Source organism: Sceloporus undulatus, chromosome 2 (genome assembly GCF_019175285.1).
Source record: "Sceloporus undulatus isolate JIND9_A2432 ecotype Alabama chromosome 2, SceUnd_v1.1, whole genome shotgun sequence".
Classification (NCBI taxonomy): Eukaryota; Metazoa; Chordata; class Lepidosauria; order Squamata; family Phrynosomatidae; genus Sceloporus; species Sceloporus undulatus.
The window spans coordinates 10,254,582-10,277,399 of NC_056523.1; the positions used below are offsets into that span (position 1 = coordinate 10,254,582).

The 22,818-nt window shown below is 41.5% G+C and overlaps 2 protein-coding genes across 6 annotated transcripts in view; one reads left to right on the forward strand and one right to left on the reverse strand.

Annotated features, from left to right (window-relative positions):
* LOC121921898 (zinc finger protein 397-like) overlaps nucleotides 1-22,818 on the forward strand; it is a 942,727-nt gene that overhangs the window by 435,207 nt on the left and 484,702 nt on the right. The gene's annotated exons all lie outside the window — the stretch shown is intronic.
* LOC121921800 (zinc finger protein 665-like) overlaps nucleotides 1-22,818 on the reverse strand; it is a 52,528-nt gene that overhangs the window by 12,132 nt on the left and 17,578 nt on the right. For all 4 annotated transcript variants that reach the window (XM_042450349.1, XM_042450350.1, XM_042450351.1 and 1 more), the window contains exons 4-7: nucleotides 17,698-17,780; nucleotides 15,076-15,205; nucleotides 13,045-13,182; nucleotides 2,088-2,954 (exon numbers count right to left, since the gene is read on the reverse strand). In XM_042450349.1, coding sequence (XP_042306283.1) covers nucleotides 2,088-2,954; nucleotides 13,045-13,182; nucleotides 15,076-15,205; nucleotides 17,698-17,780 — 1,218 coding nt within the window. The remainder of the gene's footprint in view (nucleotides 1-2,087; nucleotides 2,955-13,044; nucleotides 13,183-15,075; nucleotides 15,206-17,697; nucleotides 17,781-22,818) is intronic.

Below are 22,818 nucleotides of genomic sequence, written 5' to 3' on the forward strand. Positions count from 1 at the left end.
CTCGAACAGACAGGCCAAAATAAAGCTGCTTTGGGTCAGTTTGGAGGTATGCTGTTTAAACGACACATGCCTCTTAAGAGGCCAGAAGCTGTACCAAAGCTGCACTCCAGTCCTTAGGACTGCAGCGTGGTTTCTGGCCTCTGAGGACGCATGCATCATTTAAACAGCATACCTTCAAAATGACCCGAAGCAGCTTTGTTTTGGCCTGTCTGTTCGGGCCCTTAGTTTCTCAAAATGGTATCATTTGGACTCTCACCTATAAACTATGGGAAACATGACATTTGTGGCAAGAAGCTAACAAAGAAGAGGAGTACTGAAAAAAAGTCAGAATCTAAAACTTGGTGTTCAGAAATGAAAATACATTTTGGCAAGATAATAAGCCCACCACAGTTCAAAAGCGCACTTTTTCCAGCAAAAGTCCAATGTGGCATAAAAAGGTTACAATGATACACCAGCCAGCAAGGTATAGTGGTTTGAGTCTTGGAATATGACTCTGGAGACCAGGGTTCGATTCCTATATTGGCCTTGAAACCAACTGGGTGACCTTGGGCAAGTCACACTCTCTGCGTCTCAGAGGATAGCAATAGGAAAAACCCCTTTGAACAAAACTCGTCAAGAAACCTCCATGATAGCATCATCATGGGTCAGATATGTTTTGAAAGCACACAACAACAACAACAACAACAACAACAACATGAGGCACCACATACAAAGGTCCATCATGGACACATCTTTTTTTGGAATGAAGCAGGCATTTTCTGGTGGTTGTTTTTAAATAATAATAATAATACTTATTATTATTATTATTATTATTAACCTTTATTTATATAGCACTGTAATAATAATAATTCCAAAGATACTCCCAAATATAGGGTCTCTGCTTTCTCAATTGCTGCTGCACATTTCTATAATTTCCTAGTAGATAACAAAAACTAAGATGTGACAGGGTTGTTCTGAATTGCACATGTAACAATAATCTAAATCATGTGGTTTCCCAGGTATCACTGGTCTGCAACCTCCAACAGCTGTAAACCAGAATAATGATAAGGAATGCTGGGAGCTGTATTCCAGCAGTATCTTGGGGTTCCCATCTGTGGATTCAATGGTCCCAACTAGGGCAGATTTATTACACCAAAAGAAACTTGGTAAATCAGCACTTATTATATAAATCCACTGATTCAATGTGTCTATTCAAATTAAGATTAACACTGGATTCAAGTTTATGATGTGTTAACAATTGTCATTTTATGACAAATGCACTCACTGAAAGCAAACATAAACATTTTTGGCTAGAGAGGTTCAAAGAGATGTTCCCCACCCCACCACTTTTAGAAATTAATATGACTTTATTTTTCCTGTTATGTAACTTGATCACTGTGATCTTTTGTGTCCAATATCGTTTAGATTTCTTTTGCTGGATCTTTTTTATTTCTTTCAATTATTAAGTTCTACCCTCATTCTCCTGTGGAATGAATGGAGCAGGAGTGTCCACTGTTTAGCATCTTCAGATGCCTTAGAAAAGAATACATTAGAAATGAATGTTTGCAAAATTATTTTGAAAAGCTGTATGTTAAAAAATAAAAACAGACCAGTTCATGTTGTTATGTACCTTCAAGTCATCTCCAGTTTATGGAGACCCTACAGCAACCCTATCAAAGAGGTTTCTTAGCAAAATTTGGTCAAAGAGGGGTTTGGGTTTGGCTTCCTCTGAGGCTGAAAATGTGTGATTAGTCCAAGGTTAACCAAAGGGTTTCCGTGCCTGAGTGAGAATTTGAACCATGGTCTCCAGAGTCGTAGTCCAGCACTCAAACCACAAAACCAGTTCACGTAACACTTTTTTATCCAGTTTTTCAAACTGTGCATCCTGACTTATAAAAATATATAACTTTTCAGCAACAGTCTAAGACTGGACTTCCTTGTTTGTTTTTCTGCAGCAAAAGAATCTGCTGCTGGTTGGCCACTTTATGGAAGGCGAGGACAAAATTCTTATTTACCCTGCAGTGGCAAATGGGAAATATTGCTCCAGACTATGGCATACGCATTCCCTCAGTACCCTTCATAAATACTCTGATGTTTCATCAATGTACCTTTCGGACCACAGTTCTTCCCACCCACAGAAGATAGAGACCTTATGAATGTCCTATGAGTTTTCTGATGGCCAATCAACTTATCTCGCCGAGAGAAGCCTCTCCCACATTCGGGGCATTTGAATGGTTTCTCTCCAGTATGGATTCTCTGGTGTCCAATCAAGTGCACTCTCTGTCTGAAGCATTTCCCACAGTGAGAACATTCAAATGGCTTCTCTCCTGTATGAATTCTCAGATGTCTTGTTAACTCTGCCCTATAAGTAAAGCTTTTCCTGCACACAGAACATTCATGCAGTTTCCTTCCTGAATGACTATTCTGGTTTTTCTGCAATGTTTCTTCATATCTGAAGCTTTTCTCATCCTCACAGGATTCATAAGGTTTCTTTTCTGGGTGGCAGCTCTGGTGTCTGATGTGTTCATCTCTCAAGTGGAAACTTTCCCTATATTTGTAGAGTTTATCTCTTTTAAGGATTTCTTGAGGTTTATTAAGACAACATTTTGCCTGGATGTCTTCCTTCCATGCAGGACATTCACAAGGATTCTCCCCTGTGTGCACCACAACAAAATCTGACTTATAGCAGTATTTTCTCCCATATTTGGAGAACAAGGGCTTTCCTCCCTCTGTGGACTTTGCAGAGGTTTTGTTATCAGCACCTGCAAGGCTTTCTGTGACTTCACTGCAGTCTTGCTCTCTCTCCATTGGTCTCTTCTCCTGTTGTCCTTTGCACTCACGTCTTCGGTCATGACTTTCTGCTGTCACAGGAAAATTCCACGGAATTGTTTCTGCTAACACCTTTTGTGTTTCTTCTGGTACAATCTCTCCCTGCTGTGATTTCTCCTTCTTGATCCAATATCTGCTTTTATCACCTGGAGAAAGACAGAGAGGAATTTTGTCCATGCTGTGGTCAACTCTTTTCTAAATTCCTGCAATTGCTTTGCACCTATAGTGTTTTCTCCTGTCATATCTCATTTGCCAGCTGATTCAGAATGTCTCAACTAAATTTAGCCTTCTTTTTCTCTCTATCAACACATTACCCCACCCTTTATATCCAGACCTGTGTGTATTCTTTGCTTAGCAAAAGTTGTGATCCAAGAAAAGATGGGTTTTGAGCATGCATAACTTTACAAAATAAAAGCAATGATAGCAGTTTCAGCTTTTTGATCAAAATACGCATCATGGTAAGAATGTGTTTAAGGCTCTGACAACCAGACCCACCCCCTCCATTGTAACAGTCATGTCTCACAGTGCAGTTTCCCCACTGAAGAGCAACGAGGACAATTCAAAACCTGGAAGTTTGTACTTTGCAAAGCAAAAGGTTTCAACAGACTCCCCAAAATGCAGTTCTGAGTGTTCCTGGAGGAAAACCAATCACAGGAACAATGGCTTGACAGATTCATAAATAAGGAATTCTCACAAAGGCCAAGGAGTGCCACACCCCAATTGAGTATACTTGATCTTACAGCCAATGCCAACCCACTGAAAAGGTGGTGATGGTTTTCTGAAGCTTTTGCTGTCAAATTCAACAGTCTCAGGCAATAAAAGATGGCAGTGCCTGAAAAGGCATACACCAAAACTTGTTCTCTTAAGACTGCAACCTGACTACTTTTGCTTAAAAGGTAAAAATTGGTGTAGAGAAAGTAGCATTCATGGGAATAAGATCTACTGGCAGATGATTCGAGGGGATTGGGGAGTGAGCTCCTGTCTCACCACTCCTTACTTGCTTCTTAGAACTGCTCCCCCAATAGCCTCCCATGACATAGGAGACAAAAATGATGTCAGTGTTTTCATGAATGCTCTGATGCTTAATCAGTTTTTTTTCCTAATTGAAACTTTCCCCGTACTGGAACCTTTCATAAGATTTTGGTTCCCTCTGAGTCCTCTGATGGCTGGTCATTGCACTTCTATGAGAAAAGCCTCTACTACATTCAGGCCATTTTAATTGATGCTCTCCTGTATGGGCTTCCTGAGGACCAATCAAATGTTCTTTCCATCTGAAGCATTTCTGACATTCTGAACATTAGGGTTTCTCTCCATTATGAATTCTCTGATGCTTCTTCAAGTCTTCACCCTGAGTGAAACATTTTTTACATTGAAAACATTCATAAGGTTTCTCTCCAGTATGAATTCTCTGGTGTCTTGTCAGTTCTGCTCTAGAGTCCATCTCACAAGTAGAACATTTGTGAGGTTTCCTCCTTTTATGAGCATTTTGATATTTCTGCAGTCTGTCCATGACTCATGCTTCTTTTTCTGTCATGACATTCAGAATTTTTGTATCCTGGGTTCAGATCAACAAAATAATCTCTCCAATGCAAGCTTTCTTCACATTTTGAGAGCACACATGCTTTCTCTCTTTTAAGGATTCCCTGAGGTTTATTAAGGCAGCATATTATCTGAAAGCCTTCCCTTGATATGGAACATTCACAGTGTTCTCTCTAGTCTGCATCACAAGATCTGACAGATAGTGGTGTTTTCTCCCATATTTGTAGAACAAGTGCTTTCCCACCTCCATGGACACTACAGAGGTTTTGTTATCGGCACCCATAAGACTTTCAGTTGGTTCAGTGCATTTTCTCTCTGTCTTCACTGGCTTCTTCACCACCTGACCTCTGCACACCCATCTCATTTCATGAATGTTGTATGCCACTGGAAAATTCCACTGGGATGCTTCTGCTGACACCCTGTATGCATCATCTAGCAATGACTGTTCCTACTGAGATTTCTCCATCTTGTTCCAAAAGCTCTTTTCATCACCTAAAGAGAGAATGAGGAATTTTGCCTCTATCCTGGCCACCGCTTTTCTAGATTTCTGCAACCTGGCCTTCTCTCCTGTCATCTCTAGCTTTCCATCTGATTCAAAATGTTTCTGCTAACGTGCCTTTTTATGGTGTATGTGTGTGTCTGTGTCTATCAATTATCACTCTCCCTTCATATTCCAGGCTGTGGCTCTGGTTAATTTATACAAAAGCTGCTCCAGTTATTTACAGTATATGAAAATTACTTGGGGCTCTAAAGACAAGGCCTTCCCTTTCCCTTCTTCCATTCATTTTCACATCATCGTTTGTCCATTAAAGAATTAAATACAATCTTGTGCCTTGAGAGGCAAAACTGTAAAACCTTTGAAAACTGCAATAGCTAATATTCCTTGCAGAAATACAGCAACTGCAACAATTGTTTAATCCTATACAAATCTGTACATAAGCAAGTCTTACAGAAGTCAATGCATGTTAGGTTCCATTACATATGTTTAGGGAGTCCAGTCAAAGCCTGTCTGCTTTTTGCTAACAAGGTGAAAATGGTTTCAGAAGCTTTTTGGGTACAATTCAATATTCTCAGTGACCAAAATATTCTGCCCCTAAAAGGCCAGATAGTAAATTCAGGACTGTAAGAGAAGCATACTGGCCCATCCTGCTTCTTATTAAGATCTGAGCAGAGGTGACAAATCTGGCATCTGTAATAACAGAACATGGTGACAGACCTCTCCAGAAGTGGTTATGTATTCTCCTCAAACATCCTCCTGCCTCTGAAATCTAGGTGCTAACCAAGGAAGCAGGAATGTTACTGTTATTCATAGTGCTGAATCAAGAAAACTTTCTGACTAAACTCCTCCCAAACTTGGTCCTTTTGAAATATGTCCATTCTCAGATACCTAATCAGTTGTTATTTGTTACTTTTGATCATGGATTTTCTGATGACCAGTCAATTGTTCTTTCCGTATGAAACATTTCCCACACAAACAACATTCATATGGTTTTTCACCAGTATGAATTCTATGGTGTCTCATCAAGTTCTCCCTGCGATTAAAACTCTTCCCACACTCAGGACATTTATATGGTTTCTCTCCAGTATGAATTCTCTGATGTCTTGTTAATTCTGCTCTAGAAGTAAAGCTTTTTCCACACAGGCTGCATATATACAATTCTCTTCTTGAATTAGCATTCTGATATTTCTGCAAAGTTTGTCTGTGTTTAAAACTTCGCCTAGCCACTAGACATTCATAAGGCTTCTTTCTTGAGTGGCTATTCTGATGCGCAACAAAAACATCTCTTTGATGGAAATGTTCCCCACATTGGGAAATTACTTGCGGCTTCCCTCCTTTAAGGGTTTTCTGAGGCTGACTGAAACAAGATGTGTTCTGCATGCCTTCCTCCCATGTGGGGCATTCAACAGGGCATTCCCCAGCATATGTGACAACAAGATCTGACTTGTACTTTCTCCCATACTTGGAGAGCAAGACTGTTTCCCCTTCTATGGGCATTCCAGAGGTTTTGATGCCAGCACTTGTAAAGCCTTGGGTCAGTTCACTGGATTCTTTTTGTTCATCTGGCGGCTCTCCCCCCTGTTGCCCCTTGGACCCATATCTGTGGTCATGAATTTCAGATGCCATGGGAATGCTCCAGTGGAGAGTTTCTGTTAGCACCCTGTGTGTTTCTTTTGGCAAAGAGTCTCTCTGCTGAGATTTCTCCAGCTGGATCCAACATCTCTTTTCATCACCTAAAGAGACAGAGAGAGTAATTTTGTCCATGTTCTTGTCATCTTTTTCTTCCCCTAAACACTCTCAGTTTCCTTCTACTTGGTCATCTCTACTGTTGATTCTCTGCTATTCCTTTTCTGCCACTTCATAATTTCTCTGATCTTTAAAAAAAATTCCCTCCCAAACAGTAAGTCCTCTCTTTACACCCATGGTGTACTTTTTATTTTTGCCTTGAAAAAATGTGGACTTGTGGTTTCGTTTTGGCTTCTTTTTGCTGCTCCCAAGCTTTGGAACTCCCTCCCTAGAGAGGCCAGGATGGCTCCAACCCTGCTGTCCTTCTGGTGGCAGGTAAAGATGTTCTTGTGCTGGCAGGCTTTTGCAAACTGATGAGGGCTGGGAATGGTGTGCTAATTAAATTTTAAGGTTTGTATTTTTAACATATTTTATTCTAACTCATAACTGTTTTAACTTTTAAAATGGTTTAATTGTTTTTTACATTTATATTTATACATTTTAATGTTATATTGTATTGTTTTTAAACTTGCTGTTTGCCGCCTTGAGTCTCTATATTAGGAGAAAGATGGGATATAAGAAAATAAAATAATAATAATAATAATTCTTATCAATTAGAAAAGCAAAGAGAAAGAGAGCAAAACTGACTTCCTTCTAAAAGGTCTAGTTCATCTAATCATGGAGAAGATAATGGGAACTTAATACCTGTCAGGCCCTTTTTCATTTTATAATACATATCATGGTTTCATATCATGGTTTCTCTGCTGAAGGGGAGAAATCAAACCTTGGAAAATTTACTCTCAGAGGCAAAAACTTTATCATACCCTCCCAAACTTCAATACTTGAATATTCCTTGCTAAATTCTAGAGCTAAGAATGATGATGGCAAAGCACTCTAAAGGGGCCTAAGTGCTGGCAAACCGCTCTTCACTCGGTTCTTTAAAAAGCTCTCTGCTCCCTCCTAGAAAAACAGATGTTGATCAAGAAAGAAAAAACATTAAAGCTAGTCATAGGTGCTTTGGTGCAGACATCAGTCAAAACTGCTAGCAGTCTTTGGGTCTTTCATAAATGTTTGTCGAATGTGAGTTTTCTGGTATCTGATTCTTTTAAAGTTGTTAGTTTTCATTATGAATTTGCTGATGACCAAGTGTTCTTTCCATCTAAAGGACCTCCCAGTCACATGATTTTTCATCAATTTGAAGTCTGTGATATTTCCACAAGCTTTCCCTGCAACTGACATGCTTTCCATATTAAGAGGAGATTTATATGATTTCTCTCCAGTGTAAATTCTCTGATGTCTTGTTAATTTTGCTCTAGAAGTAAACCTCTTCCCACATAGAACACATATGAACAATTCCCTTCTTGAATTAAGAGTTCTGATATTTCTGTAAAGCTTGTTTGTGTCTAAAGCTTCTCCTCATCTGCCAGACATTTATAGGGTTTCTTTTCTGGGTAGCTATTCTGTTCTCCAATAAAATAATCTCTCTTTTAGTAGAAACTTTCCCTGCATTCAGAAAGTATACGTTGCTTCTCCCCTTTAAGGGTTTCCTGATGTTAATAAAGACATTGTTTTAATAATAAACTTTTTTCCTAAAAAATAAATAAATAAAAATAAAGACAAGGTTTAGTTTGGATGTTTTCTCCCATGTGGAATATACAACAGGGTTTCCCACTCTTATGCATGACAACAAGATCTGGCCTATAGTGGTATTTTCTCCCATAAGTGGAGAAAAAGGCCTTTCCCCTTTCTATGGGCACTACAGAGGTTTTGCTGACACCACCTCTAAGACTCTGGGTCAGTTCAGTGCATTGCTTTTGTTTCTTAACTGGTGGCTCTCTAGTTTTTTGTGGGGGTTTTGGGCTATGTGGCCATGTTCTAGAAGAGTTTCTTCCTGACGTTTCGCCAGCATCTGTGGCTATACATTTTCTGAAGATGCCAGCCACAGATGCTGGCAAAATGTCAGGAAGAAACTCTTCTAGAACATGGCCACATAGCCCAAAAAAACCATTAAAAACTATGGATGCCGGCCATGAAAGCCTTTGACTTCACATTGGCGGCTCTCTCTTTTGTTGGACTTGTATCTCTAGCGATTCATTTCAGATAGGAAAAATCAATTGGAAAGTTTCTGCTATCACCCTGTACATTTTTATGCAAATGTTTCCCCTACTGAGGTTTCTCCATCCTGATCCAACATCTCTTTTCATCACCTGAAGAAACTGAAAAAGGAATTTTGTCCATGACTAGTCATCCCTTTTCTGGGTTTTTGCAACTTCCTTCTATACTCGTCCTTCCACATTTGTGGCTTTGATTTTTGTGGCTTTAATCATTCACTGATTTTATTGATATGCTATCTCTAGGAACATCTTCGTCCTCCAGTACAATTCTGTGGTCAACTTTAACCAAAAGTCACACTGAAACACCTAGAGATTCCAAGAGAGGACATTCCACTAGGCATTTGTAGCTCCTCCAGCGCAATTCTATGGTCAATGCATGGCAGATGTTGACGACAGAGTTGCACTGGAAGATCTAGAGATTCTAAGAGAGAGGTTCTCTCAGGTAAAAACGTAGTGTTTTTGTTATTTACCGTATTTCCACATTCACGGGGGTCCTGTGCCCCTAACCCCAGCGAATGTGGAGGGATGAGTGTATTTAATCCTTTATCCTGCCCCACCTTCTTTTCCAGCCAATTCCAAATCTTTGCTAAATTCAAGGTTTTCCCCCTGCCCTTTCTATCAAAAGATTACCGCTCTCTTTAAGGGCTCTGTGTATTTTTTCACTTAACCCAGCTGCTCTCAAAATACAACATGGATGCTCTGATGGTTAAACAGCCTAACTCTCACAATTTGGACAATAAGGACATCCAAAATTAACAGTCCCCTAGAAGGTTCCCAATACTCTACCTCAAGATATCTTCAAATTCATTCTTGCTCAAAATCTGTCATGTTTACCACAAATTCATGGTTTTCCTGGTAGTACCCTAAAATCACAAGATAATGGCCCTCTCCAGTATGTTTCATAAACAGTCCTGACATATGTGAGTCAATTCTATACTTGGAGAACTGACATTCTGGACATCTGGCTGATCACTGCTGTGAGTAAATGTGTTCACAAGACTCTTCAGCTGCAGGGCTCCAGCTGGAAACCCTGGTCTCCAAAGTTGTCCAATGCTCAAACCACTATACTGGCTCCTTTTTATCATCATCTTTTCTACATTGTAGAAATAATGCAGTGACACCACTTTTAAGTGCTGTAGTTCCATCCAATGGAGCCCTAGGATTTGTAGTTTTAATTCAGCCTTCTCTACCAAAGAGTTCTGGTATCTCACAGAACTACCAATCCCAGGATTCTATAGGATGGAGCCATGGCAGTTAAAGTGGTCTCAAGCTGCATTATTTCAACAGTGTAAACAACCCTAGATTAGAGCTATTGAATCAATGGAATCTACCTACATGTTCATTCACTGTCCAGAAATTGATTGAACGTGTCTTCCCTAGTTGGGAATACCCAACAGGAATTTATTTATTTGTACTTTATTTATTTGATTTGATTTATATGTGGCTTTTCTGTTTAGGAGGCTGCCCAAAGGGTCCTCCATTTTGAACAGGGCTGAGAAGGATGAGTTTAATATTTATATGAGTGGATTTTTTATTTTTTGTTTTGAACTTTTGCTTGGTCAGGTCCTCCATTTTTTCCTTTTATGTCTTCCCCTGGAAGCCCTTGCCCCCTGGAGGTCCCACTTCTGTCAGTCCTGCACCCGGCACAGGAATGCCACTGAAAATGGACACTCAGTCTCTAAAGGGTTTGCTATAACTGTCCTAGTGTGTGTACTGAAGTGACAGAGGAGACAACTCTGGGAGTCAAATTTTGTGGCATATAAACAAGTCCTACAGTATTACAAAAGGTATTGTTGTGGGAACCTTAATAGCCTGGACTTTCTCTCACTTGACAGAGCAAAGGGACAAAAGGACCCAGAATGCTGAGAATCCAAAAACTGTTTATTTGCCGGCAAAGTCCTCAGTAGAAACCCAAGTTCCAAATACTGAGGCCAAGAACAAAAGAAAATGGCTGTCTATATACTAGTTCAAACAAGGAGGGCCCTAACCTACAATCTATTGGCTGGTTCAAAGTTCAAACTTACAAAACTTTTCTTGCAATCAGAGCAAAGATATATGAATACATTAAAATACACTTTAGGCACATTTGGAATATTCCATCACTCTTATCACCTATGTGTTACTTCCTCATTCAAGGATGCTGCTCTTAATTGTTTTGGTTTTCAAAGCAAGCTAGATGTCTACAAAGGTCATCTTGTCTCTAAACATTCCTACTGCAAATCCTGTTCAGCATTTTTCTTTCTCCCAAGGCTTACTCTCAAAAATCTCATTTCTATGTATCCACAGTGCAACCATTTTCTATAAATCTGTTGTGGGGATATTAATCATTAAAATCCATCCATCTCAGTATCAGCTCTGTTTAAAAAGAAAACATATGTATACAAAACCTGCATTTCATATTATTTGCATTTTCTATTATGTCTTTGGTAGTTATTACTGTATATACTCATGTATTAGTCGACCTCTTGTATAAGTCGAGGGCAGTTTTTGGATCCAAAATCATAGATTTTGATATGACCCGTGGATAAGTCGAGGGGTAAACACTGGAGGATGTTACAAAAGATCTAAAAGGGGGGGGAACAAAGCACCAATTCCCTCCCTATATCTCCCTCTCTGGACCTCTACCAAGCATTAGTCTCGGCATGGAAAAGGGGAAACAAATCTTGCCCCGCGCACACATACTCTTCCCCTTACCAGAAGCATGTCCAAGGCTCATGGCTTGTGAAAAGGAAGACAGACTCCACTGTCTCTCTGCTTGTCACCCCCAGGATTCCCAAGGCACATAGCTTGCAAAAATAGAGGACAGACCTTTCTCTCTCTCTGTCTTTCACCCACAGGACTCCCAAGGTTCAGGGCTTGCAAAAATAGACCTTTCTCTCTCTCTGCTTTTCACCCCCAGGACTCCCAAGGATCAGGGCTTGCAAAAATAGAGGACAGACCTTTCTCTCTCTCTGCCTTTCACCTCCAGGACTCCCAAGATCAGGGCTTGCAAAAATAGAGGACAGACCTCTCTCTCTCTCTGCCTTTCACCCCCAGGACTTCCAGGCAAAACGGGGTACAAGCCAGGGCATACTTTTTGTGTGTTCCTTTCCTCAGCAGCAGCTTGTTAGCTCTGGCTGTGCGGGAAGGCTGAGAGGGAAACACACACACACACACAACGGGAGAGAGGAGAGCGGGCGCCAGGGCTTCAAACAGGGAGCCATTACAAGGCTACAGAAAAAGGTAGGCACTTCTTCTTTCAAGAAATTTATTAGCATTAACTCATTGCCCTGTACATAAGTCTACCCATGATTTTGGAGTTCATTTTGGGGCATAAATTTTTCAACTTATAGTCGAGTATATATGGTAAGACTTTTTGTAATACTGTATATAATGTAGGGAACGTGTATGACTGTACATGTGTAAGAATTGGATGGAAACCTTAACTTAGTATTTTATATTATTATTATTTATTAAGTTAAGGTTTCCATCCAATTCTTACACATGTACAGTCATACACGTTCCCTACATTATATATTACAAAAAGTCTGGATTTGTAGGCAGGCTTCTCTCATATTCTAAGGGGAAGGGAAGTCTTTAAAAAAAGGGACCACAGATCAGAAGCAGAACACATGTTGTGCACATCAGAGGTGATAGATTCAACCTGCAGAATCTCCATTTTTCTTTTTAAAAAAGATGAGAGTAGAAGTACAAGAGATGGGGGTTATACGACAACCTCACAGAATCCCAGCTATTCAGAACAGATGAATACCGAACCATAGAGAACAATATCATAATCTGATTATTTATGAAATAATGCCATATATGGGGTTTCCAGCATCCTGCTATGGAAAAGCAGGGCAGCAGCACTACTCTAAAATTTACTGTATGGATATGTTTAGTCAAACAGGGCACTCAATGAGGTTTCTATTCAATATGGTGTCTCTGACAATTCAACAAATTTGATCTCAGAGAAATGTTTTTCTCTTTAGGACCTTTAAGTTTCTCTTCAATATAAATTCTGTTTTGTCTCATCAAATGCAATTTCCTTTAAGTTTATCCTGCATACATTTTCTCTCCAGTATGGCTTTTCTTGAGCATTTGTAAAATTTATTTCATTTATGCGTCCTCTGACATTGATCAGGGTCTGTTTTTGATACTCTTCTTGATTTTCCCCAGTGGGTTTTGTAACAATTTTTTTATTTCTGACAGTCCCTTCAACCATACCTGAAAAACAGCAGCCTTCCCCCAAGCAATGCCCTGTGGTTTTGTTTTGCTTTTTAATGCTACAAGGAACTCCAAGACATCCTGAGAACTCACTGGATTCATTCAGAGCTTTTAAAGCCTTCTTCCCCATCCACATCCCACTCTTGGACTCACATCTTTCCTTGTGCTTCTTCTCTGCCATCCGTGGTAATTTCTCTTGGTTCATGACTGGCATTGCCATGGGCATCTCTTCCAGCTCATTTCCTCCATGCTGAGGATTCTCCACTTTAAGTGGAGTTGCCTTCCCATCCCCTGTAGACAAAGAGAGAGGAATTTTGTTCATACTCAGAAGACCTTTGTTTAGAATGTTTCCCGGCAACATTACCCTATCCTGGTTTTCCCTCCTGCCACCTGGATGTCTCAGCTATGCCCATTTAATTCTCCTATCTCATGATTATGTTTACTCTCAACTTCTGTCCAAGGTGGTAGGTACTCTAAGGATGGATGTCACAATTCAGGGCAAAGCAAAGACAGATTCTGCTCCTGGACATGGGAAACTATACACAAATCAAGGAAACATGTCTCTTTTACATAATTAATCCCCTTTCTCATAGCTGTGTCTGTTTGAAACAGACCGGGGGGGGGGGATTGCAGAAGCAACTGTAGACAACCCTGGGTAACTGGAATTTTTATTTAGATCCTCCTTCTACTCTCTTTTCTGATCAACTGTTAAAAGTCAGCATGTAGCTTACAGAATCATAAAATCATAGAGTTGGAAGAGACCACAAGGGCCATCCAGTCCAACCCCCTGCCATGCAGGAAATCCAAATCAAAGCATCCCTGACAGATGGCCATCCAGCCTCTGTTTAAAGACCTCCAGCGAAGAAGACTCCACTACACTCCGAGGAAGGAGTGTGTTCCACTGTCAAACAGCCCTTACTGTCAGGAAGTTCCTCTCTTTTCCTGCAGCTTGCATCCATTGTTCTGGGTCCTGTTCTCTGGAGCAGCAGAAAACAAGCTTGCTCCCTCCTCAATATGACATCCCTTCAAATATTTAAACAGGGCTATCATGTCATCTCTTAACCTTCTCTTCTCCAGGCTAAACATCCCCAGCTCCTTAAGCCGTTCCTCATAGGACATGGTTTCCAGATGCTTCACCATTTTAGTCGCCCTCCTTTGGACATGTTCCAGTTTCTCAATGTCCTTTCTGAATTGTTGCGCCCAGAACTGGACACAATATGCCAGGTGGGGCCTTACCAAAGCAGAATAGAGTGGTACTATTACTTCTCTTGATCTAGATACTATACTTTTATTGATGCAGCCTAAAATTGAATTGGCCTTTTTAGCTGCACATCACACTGGTGACTCATGTTCAACTTGTGGTCTACTTGGACTCCTAGATCCCTTTCACATGTAGTGTCATTATAGTATGTAAACTCAGTGATTCCCAAACATTGGTCTGTCAGGTATTTTGGATTTCAACTCCCTGAAGCTGTTCTGGGCACCACAATTCCAGTTTTGGGCACCACAATTCAAAAAGACTGATGACAAGCTGTAGCATGTCCAGGGGAGGATAACCAAAATAGTGAAGGGTCTGGAAACCATGTCTTATGGGATGCTGGGTATGTATAGCCCGGAGAAGAAATGGTTAGGAGGTGATATGATAGCCCTATTTAAATATTTGAAGTGGTGTCATATTGAGGATGGAGCAAGCTTGTTTTCTGCTGTGCCACAGAATGGGACCCAGAACAATGAATTCAAATTATAGGAAAAGAGATTCCACCTAGACATTAGGAAGAACTTCCTGATAGCAAGAGCTGTTCAACAGTAAAACATATTGGCTCAGAGTGTGGTGGAGTCTCCTTCTTTGGAGGTTTTTAAACAGAAGCTTGATGGCCATCTGTTGGGTTGGGTGTGGGGGGTTTGACTGTGTATTCCTGCATGGCAGGGGGCTAGATTTGATGGCCCTTGTGGTCTCTTCCAACTCTATAATTCTATGAAGCCTCATTCACCATAGCCAAAACCCGAAAATCCTGGGAGTTAAAGTCCAAAACACCTGGAGGATTAAAGTTTGGGAACCACTACTACTTATAAGCTCCGTAATACTTATATTACCCCTAATACCTTTTTCTACTTTTCTCTTTCCTAACAAATTTGAAAAATGACCGTGAAAAATGGCAGTTTATTGACATGAGCAGCCCTTACCACCAAATGGCTGGACATTTCCACCATCCTCCTGCAGGACTTGCCAGAAAATGGTCTGTTGGCCTGGCTGGGTCAGAGTCTGCTCAACCATGTGCAAAGACACACCTGTCTCCTTGAGGTTCAGCAGTTCCTGGAAACATAATAAATAAAATAATAAATAAAATATTTATTTATAGCCCGCCTTTCCGTAGATCAAGGCGGATTACAACAATAACAGTTACAGAGTAAAAACACAATACACAGTAACAGCAATTATACATTAAAATCACAATAGCAATATCCAACCAGCATAAGATGTTTACAACAAAGATAATAACGGTGAGGGGGAGGAAGGAGGCTACAAAGGGAGAAAGTTAGAGGAAAGCTGTTTGGAACAGGAAGGTTTTTAATTCCTTCCTGAACCACTCAAGGGAGGTGGCTCACTGGGAAGCGCGTTCCAGAGCAAAGGAGCCGAGATGGAATAGGCTCTACACGATGTTGTGGCGTATTTAGAATCTGGGACTGTCAACAAATGCTTCCCAGCCGATCTGAGTGTGCGGGGGGGATTATATGGGGAGAGGCGGTACATAAGACATGATCATCACCACAACAGTCAGATCCTCTTGCATAAATAATAGCAGTAATAGCATTTAACACAGAGAGTGACCTGCATTTCCCTATACTGCAAAGAAAACAAGTATTCAAGACTGAATGGAATAATTCTGTACAGGACTATTCCTACCACAAGGCCAAGTGAGATAGCAGCCCATTTTGGGGTCATGAAAGAGCAGCAACTTATTATTTATTTATTTTTGTATTTCATTTTAAGAGCCAGAAATGTAGAGAAGTGCTTGTGGGGTTTTCTGTCACATGAGCCAAAATAAGTTGGCTGGTTTTTGGGAAGTAGTTTCCCTGACTTGCATAAAATTGGTGGCACCTCCAACTTGGGCTGGCACCGCTAATTAATATAAAGCCAGGAAAGGTTTATAAATAGACACTTTCCCTAATTGCCTGGTTAAGAAAATATGCCCTATTTCCTAACCTAACTTTTATTATTTATTTTTCCTTCAGTGATAACATAATGTCAAACCAAGGATGCCGCCACACTGCAGACTTAATGCAGTTTGACACAGCTTTAACTCTCATGTTTCCATCCTATGTAATCCTGGGATCTGTAATTTATTGTGGTACCAGAGCTCTCTGACAGAGAAGGCTAAATGTCTCATAAAACTACAAACCCAAGACTTCCATAGCATTGAGCCATGGCAGTTAAAGCAGGGTCAAACAGCATTAATTCTGCAGTGTAAATGCAACCCAAGGAACATGATTATTGGCAGGCAACTTTTGTGTATGTGAGAGACAGTATTTAATTAACTATTTAACTTTGTCATTTTTCCTGTAACACATTAACACAATTACCACTCTGGAAATTGTTCCTCATATAACTTAAAAGCTAAAGAAGAGTGTAACCCCTCCCTTCAGCCACCATCTTGAAGGGGAGAGTGAGGCAGGTGAGCTCCAACTGCCTTCCTCGAAGAAGACCAGCCCTCCCTTCATCCACCATCTTGAAGGGGACAGAAGCAGGCTAGGTCCAACAGGCCTGCCTGGAAGAAACAGAGTCCTCCCTCCGGTCCATCTGCCTTGGTCCAGGCCTCAGAGGGAGAGAAGAATGCTGGACCTGATCCCCTCCCCCCCCACCATTCCCTTCTCCTTTTGTGTCGTGTCTTTTAGATTGTAAGCCTGCGGGCAGGGAACTGTCTGGTTAAAAAATAATAAATGTAAGCCACCCTGAGATCCATTAGGGCCTAAGGGCGGGATATAAATACCTAAATAAATAAACCTTCTTGCAAAGGCATCTTATTCCCTGCTGATGGGTTTTGTTAAAGGCACATCAGGTTTGGCATAGCAACTCCACAGTCCTGCTGGTATGGGTGCATCTACATGGTAGAAATAATGCAATTTGTCACCACTTTAGCTGCCATGTCTCCATCCTACAGAATCCTGGGATTTGTAGTTTGGTGAGACATCAGCACTATTTGGCAGAATGAGCTAAAGAACATATAAAACTACAAATCCCAGGATTCCATAGGATGGAGCTGCAGCACTCAAAGTAGTGTTAAACGGCATATTTCTACAGTGTAGATGCACCCTATGATCTCACTTTGAATGCTCCACCTGCACCTCATGGAATCCTGGGATATGTAGTTTGGTGAGGCACTAGAATTCTCTGGCTGGAAATTCTAAAAAAACTTCTCTAAACTGCAAATCCCAGCATTTGTCAGGACATCAAAGTTGTGAAAAGAATCATGGCGCTATAATTGTGTAGTGTGAAAGGAGACCCAATTCCAATCACCCCATCTGCAATATGGAGGATTTCCTACATTACTGTGTCATAATGTATAAAACAACCATGTAAAGCTTACAGGATTGTTAAAAGGAATATGGCATGATAATGTCTGTAAAATAAATGGAAGATTTATCAGTTGAAAGTAACTCTCAGCTGGCTTGCAGAGCCATGTCCTCACTGGACAAATGAATGCAATTTTATTTTTATTGTTATTGTTTTTATTATTGATTGTTGGCAATTACTGTTGTTATAGGCCATTACTTTGGACTTGTAGAGAGCAACATGAGGTCACATACCTCACTCAGCCTAGCTTCAGTAACTTCCTGTCCTTTAAGATTAAGCAATGAACTGGAATGGTCTGAGCATTTGATTCCATTACCTGCAAAGAACAAATAAGATTTTAAAGGATTATAGGCTGAACAAAATCAAGGTAGAGGTAGATAATATGGCAGCCTCCCTGGGGCCTCCAGGCCTCCTCCCCATTTTTTCAAAACTATTCCTTCAAAATACCCCCTTGGGGTGATTTTGTTACATCTTTTGCTCTCAGGCTGCTTTATACCCATGGTAGGCTATTATTTAACCAGGGCATACAACAGGATCAGTTTCTGGTTTGCTTTCAATTAGCGTAATGGTTTGAGTGTTGGACTAGGAATGTGGAGACCAGGGTTTAATTCCCCATTTGGCCATGTTAAGCCAAAACTCCCCGATAGGTTTGCCTTAGGGTTGCCATAGGTCTGAAACAACTTGAAGGCACACAACAAGGCTCGGAACAGCCCAGGGGAGCCAAAAATGTGGTGAAATTACTTCCTTTTTACTTTTAACTGAACTGTAAAAGTATGGTTAACTAGAATAGTTGGCCTCCATTTGACTTCCGAGGTAAATAAAGACCTCTTTTGGCCTTAAACAGCCTGAAGAAAAAAAAAGAGTGAAATCGCATACACACCCAGCCCCTGGGACAGGGGTGGGCAGCCCTTGAAGAACTCTGCTTCTGTCATCTAGCAGCACACTTTACAACAAGACAATCTCTGACTGTCTCCTTTTTGTTTGTTTAAAGCTGATTCCTTTTTGAGCTGAAGGTTGCCACCTTTCAAGTACAGTAGCTTTCAAGTAAGGCCATGCCACACTGGGGATACGAAAATTGGCTTGCCTTGTGAGATGTTTGTTTTCAGCGTTGAAGGCAAAGACATCCTTCATAAGGGTTGGTTCCTCCTGTGGCTCCAGTCTGGTAGGACCTAGAATTCTGGGCGTGAATCCTGGGGAATCCATCCCCCTTGTTGCCCAGTCAATGAATAGCCAAGCAAAGGAATGTCTAATAACAAATCACCAAAGGCTAACAACAACAAAGGATCTAATATTAATTAAGAACAAACCTAGATCCTATAACAATGACCTTTAAAGTGTATAACAGGTCCCCCCCAATACCGGGAGTACACTCCTCAGTCTCGGGAAGGCAGGATGTGTCTGCCTTCAGCGCTGAAAACAAACATCTCACAAGGCAAGCCAATGTTCGTTTTTCCAGCGATGAAGGCGGAGCCATCCTTCATAAGGGACAGACCAAAGCTCCTCCGAACCGGGGGGGGAAACTGAGGTAATATCTGAATTATAAAACTGACTGAAGAATCTGTCTACCGAAAGAAGCCTCAGCCGATTGGAAGGCGTCAATACGGTAGTGACAGATAAATGTAGAAGGACCAAGTGGCCGCCCTACAAATATCGGACCAAGGGGCGTTTGTGGCCAGGGCGGCAGATGTGGCGGCACTACGAGTGGAATGAGCAGTGACCCTTCTTTGAAGAGTTGTTCCTGAAACTGTATAACACTTGGAAATACATGATCGGATCCATCTTGACAATGTAGATAAAGAGACCCTTTTTCCCAGGTAAGTATTGCTGAAAGAAACGAATAAGCAATCTGATTTGCGCCAAGGACAGGTGTGTTTGATATAAATGCGTAAGGCCCTGCATACATCTAGAGTATGCCATGTCTTTTAAATTTCTTTTTTGGGGTCTGGAGCAAAAGAAGGTAAAATAACCTCTTGAGATCTATGAAAAGTAGAATTGACCTTAGTCATAAAGGTAGGATCTAGTCTTGCAAAACAGAGTCTTTTCGGAATATGCATAACTCTTTTCTGGTTGACAGGGCTCCTAGTTCAGAAATCCTTCGGGCAGAGGTGACTGCTGTGAGGAAAAAAGTCTTCCAAGTCAGAAACTTTAGTTCTGCCGTGTCTAGTTGTTCAAAGGGCGGTTTAATCAAGGCCTGAAGAACAGTGTGAAGATCCCAGTTAGGATATCTATGTAGTGTAGATGGTTTAATCTGAGCAGCAGCTCTCAAAAACTTTTTGACATAAATATAGTTGGACAATTTGAATGCTTATTTTGCCAGGAGTGCCGACGTAATAGCAGAAACCTGTCTTTTTAAAGTATTAGGTCTGAGCCCCTTGTCAAGGCCAGCTTGAAGGTATAGGAGGAGGGTGTCAACCGAAACCGACGAGGGTGAGGTATTGTTGGAGACACACCAGTCAGAAAATGATTGATAAGAATATTTGTAAATCCTACGAGTAGAATCCCTACGAGACTGAATGATAGCTTCAACCACCCGGGGAGAAAGACCGTCTTTTATTAACAGGCGCCTTTCAATTTCCACGCGTGTAGGTTTAGCCAGTCCAGGTCTGGATAATTCATCTGACCTTGTGATAGGAGGTCTTTGCGTAATGGAAGACGGAAGTGGTCCTGAGCCAGTTGAGATATCTCTGGAAACCATGCCCTTCTTGGCCAATGAGGAGCCACAAGAATGATCGTTGACCTTTTGCTTCTTAGCTTCTGGAGGCAACAGGATACCACTGCCGTCGGTGCGAATGTGTAAAGAAGACCTATTGGCCAAGGGGAGTGGAGAGCATCGATCTGTTCTGCTCCCTGAGTCTCGAACCTGGGGACTTGGTTGTTTATTGGGGAAGCAAACAGATTGACTAAAGGAATCCCGAACTTTTGAGTTATGAGGTTGAATGTCTCTGGGTGGAGGTGCCACTCCGCTTGGTTTATGTCTGACCTGCTCAACCAATCGGCCTTTGTGTTTAAATCTCTTTTGTGTGTTCTGCCTTGATGGACAACAGGTTGGCTTCTGCCCATTGAAGGAAAATGCCAAGTTTCTTTCATTAGTGGCAACGACCTGGTCCCCCCTTGTCACTTTAGATGTGCTTTTGTTGTCATATTGTCTGTGCGGACCAGAATTGTTTTGGTTTTTATGTGTTGAGCAAAGACCAGGAACACCAGTCTTATGGCCCTCAGTTCGAGCCAGTTTATGCTGTGAGTTTTTTGGAATGGTTCCATAGTCCCTGAGCACAGAGATTGTCTAGGGTGCCCCCCCCAACCCCTCAGGCTGGCATTGGTTGTTATCAGAGGGGCAGAGAGGATTGAAATGAACATCCCTGCTGGATGTGATGAGATGTCCACCATGTTGGGGATCGTTTGACTCTGTGGGGGACTGGAATCTGTTTGTGAATTTGGTGAGTGATAGACTTCTGGTGTGGCAGAATTAACCATTGTAACTCTCAGGAATGGAAACGAACCCAAGGAACACATTGAGACGCTGCAATCATTAGACCTTGAAGCCTTGCCAGAAGAAGAAGATCTTTCGAGGGACTTTTGTTTACTAACTTGATGGTATCTTGAATGGTCTTGATCCTCTCTGGCAGCTTTTGGTGTCTATAATGACTCCAAGGTGTTGGATAATTTGAGAAGGAACAAAGTGGCTCTTCGCAAGATTTACCTGAAAACCATGAAGGTGTTGTTATGCCCAAGTTTGTAAGGACAACCTGTTTATCATGAGAGCGTGTAATGAAAACCTCTCCCTCCGTGAACTTATTCAGAGCAGGGCTGACAAAGACATTGAGACACCATTTGGTTTTAAACACCATGCATGTAACATTTATTAAATCACAAAAGTAACACAAACATTGATTATCAAGAGCTCTTTCACTCATACATTCATACAATACTCACACACACTTTCCTTCCGCCGAACATTGATCAGTTGTTCTCGAAGGCTGGGGATGACACCGTTGCCAACCAAATGGAGGTGAAAGTCCAGGGTCTTTATACTTTTTCTTCTCTCTGGCTTTTGGCTGCTGAAGTCTTGCAATATTGCAGCCCATTACTCAACTTCTTCTTTTGGGAGAAGAGACAGGTTGTTCAGATCAGTCCGTGTTCAAAGCAACTCGTTCTGTTCAAAGCCCTCCATTGTCCTGTCAGTTCCTCTTCATGGCGACTCAGGAGATAAGGTCCTTCCCGGTCATGGTTTGTCACACCTGGACGGCACCCCGCTTCAGCTTCCAAGTTTTCAGATTTCCTCACCTCGGTTGCCAAATACCTTCGTCACATCAATGCTTTTCGCGGAACCATCTTGTTTGGTCCTTTAGCTATGTTTAAAGCACAATTCCTTGGTTCTTCAGCTCTGGGTTTAAGTCAGAACTCACTCATTCGTCTTACAACGTAAAGATGAAAGAATGAAATTGACATCTTTCGTTCCCTGTTCTGGGGATGATGAAGCAATCAGGATGTCATCCAAATAGGGAAAGACGCGAAAGCTCTGGAGACGCCAATGGGCCACCAGGGCAACCATGATCTTGGTGAATATCCTTGGAGCTGATGAAAGACCAAACGGGAGTGCCTTGTATTGAAGATGTCTGTTGTGGTAACAAAAACGTAGAAATCTGAGGTGGTCTGGATGTATTGGAATATGCAAATAAGCTTCCGTCAAGTCCAGAGAAGCCAGATAATTGCCTTTTCGAAGAGACTGTTATCGTTTTAAGCGTTTCCATCTGGAAACAACATTTTGGCACAAATTTGTTGACCCTTTTGAGGCTGAGGACTGCTCTCCAAAATTTGTCTCTTTTTGGAACAATGAAGAGATTAGAGTAGGATCCATATGAGATTGGCGACAAAGGAATGGGTTCTACTGCTCCAATCTGAAGAGAGCCCTCCCTCCATGGTAACTGTTATCCTTTGGCCTGTGAGGGAGTGAACAGGTAGACCCAGTTCCATCAGGACTAGCCTGAAGATAGACAGCCCTCCCTCCATGATAACTGTCATCCTTTGGCCTGTGAGGGAGTGAACAGGCAGGTCCAGATCCATCAGGGCTAGCCTGAAGAAGAAGAGTCCTCTCTCCAGTCCATCTGCCTTGCTCCAGGCCTCAGAGGGAGAGAAGAATCACTGGACCTCATATCCCCTTTCCCACCACCATTCCCTTCTCCTTTTGTGTCGTGTCTTTTAGATTGTAAGCCTGAGGGCAGGGAACCGTCTAATTAAAAATAATAATTGTAAGCAGCTCTGATAGCCATTAGGGCTCAAGGGCGGGGTATAAATACCATAAATAAAATAAATAAATGTCTGACTTATGGCGACCCTATTGCACAGTTCTAGTC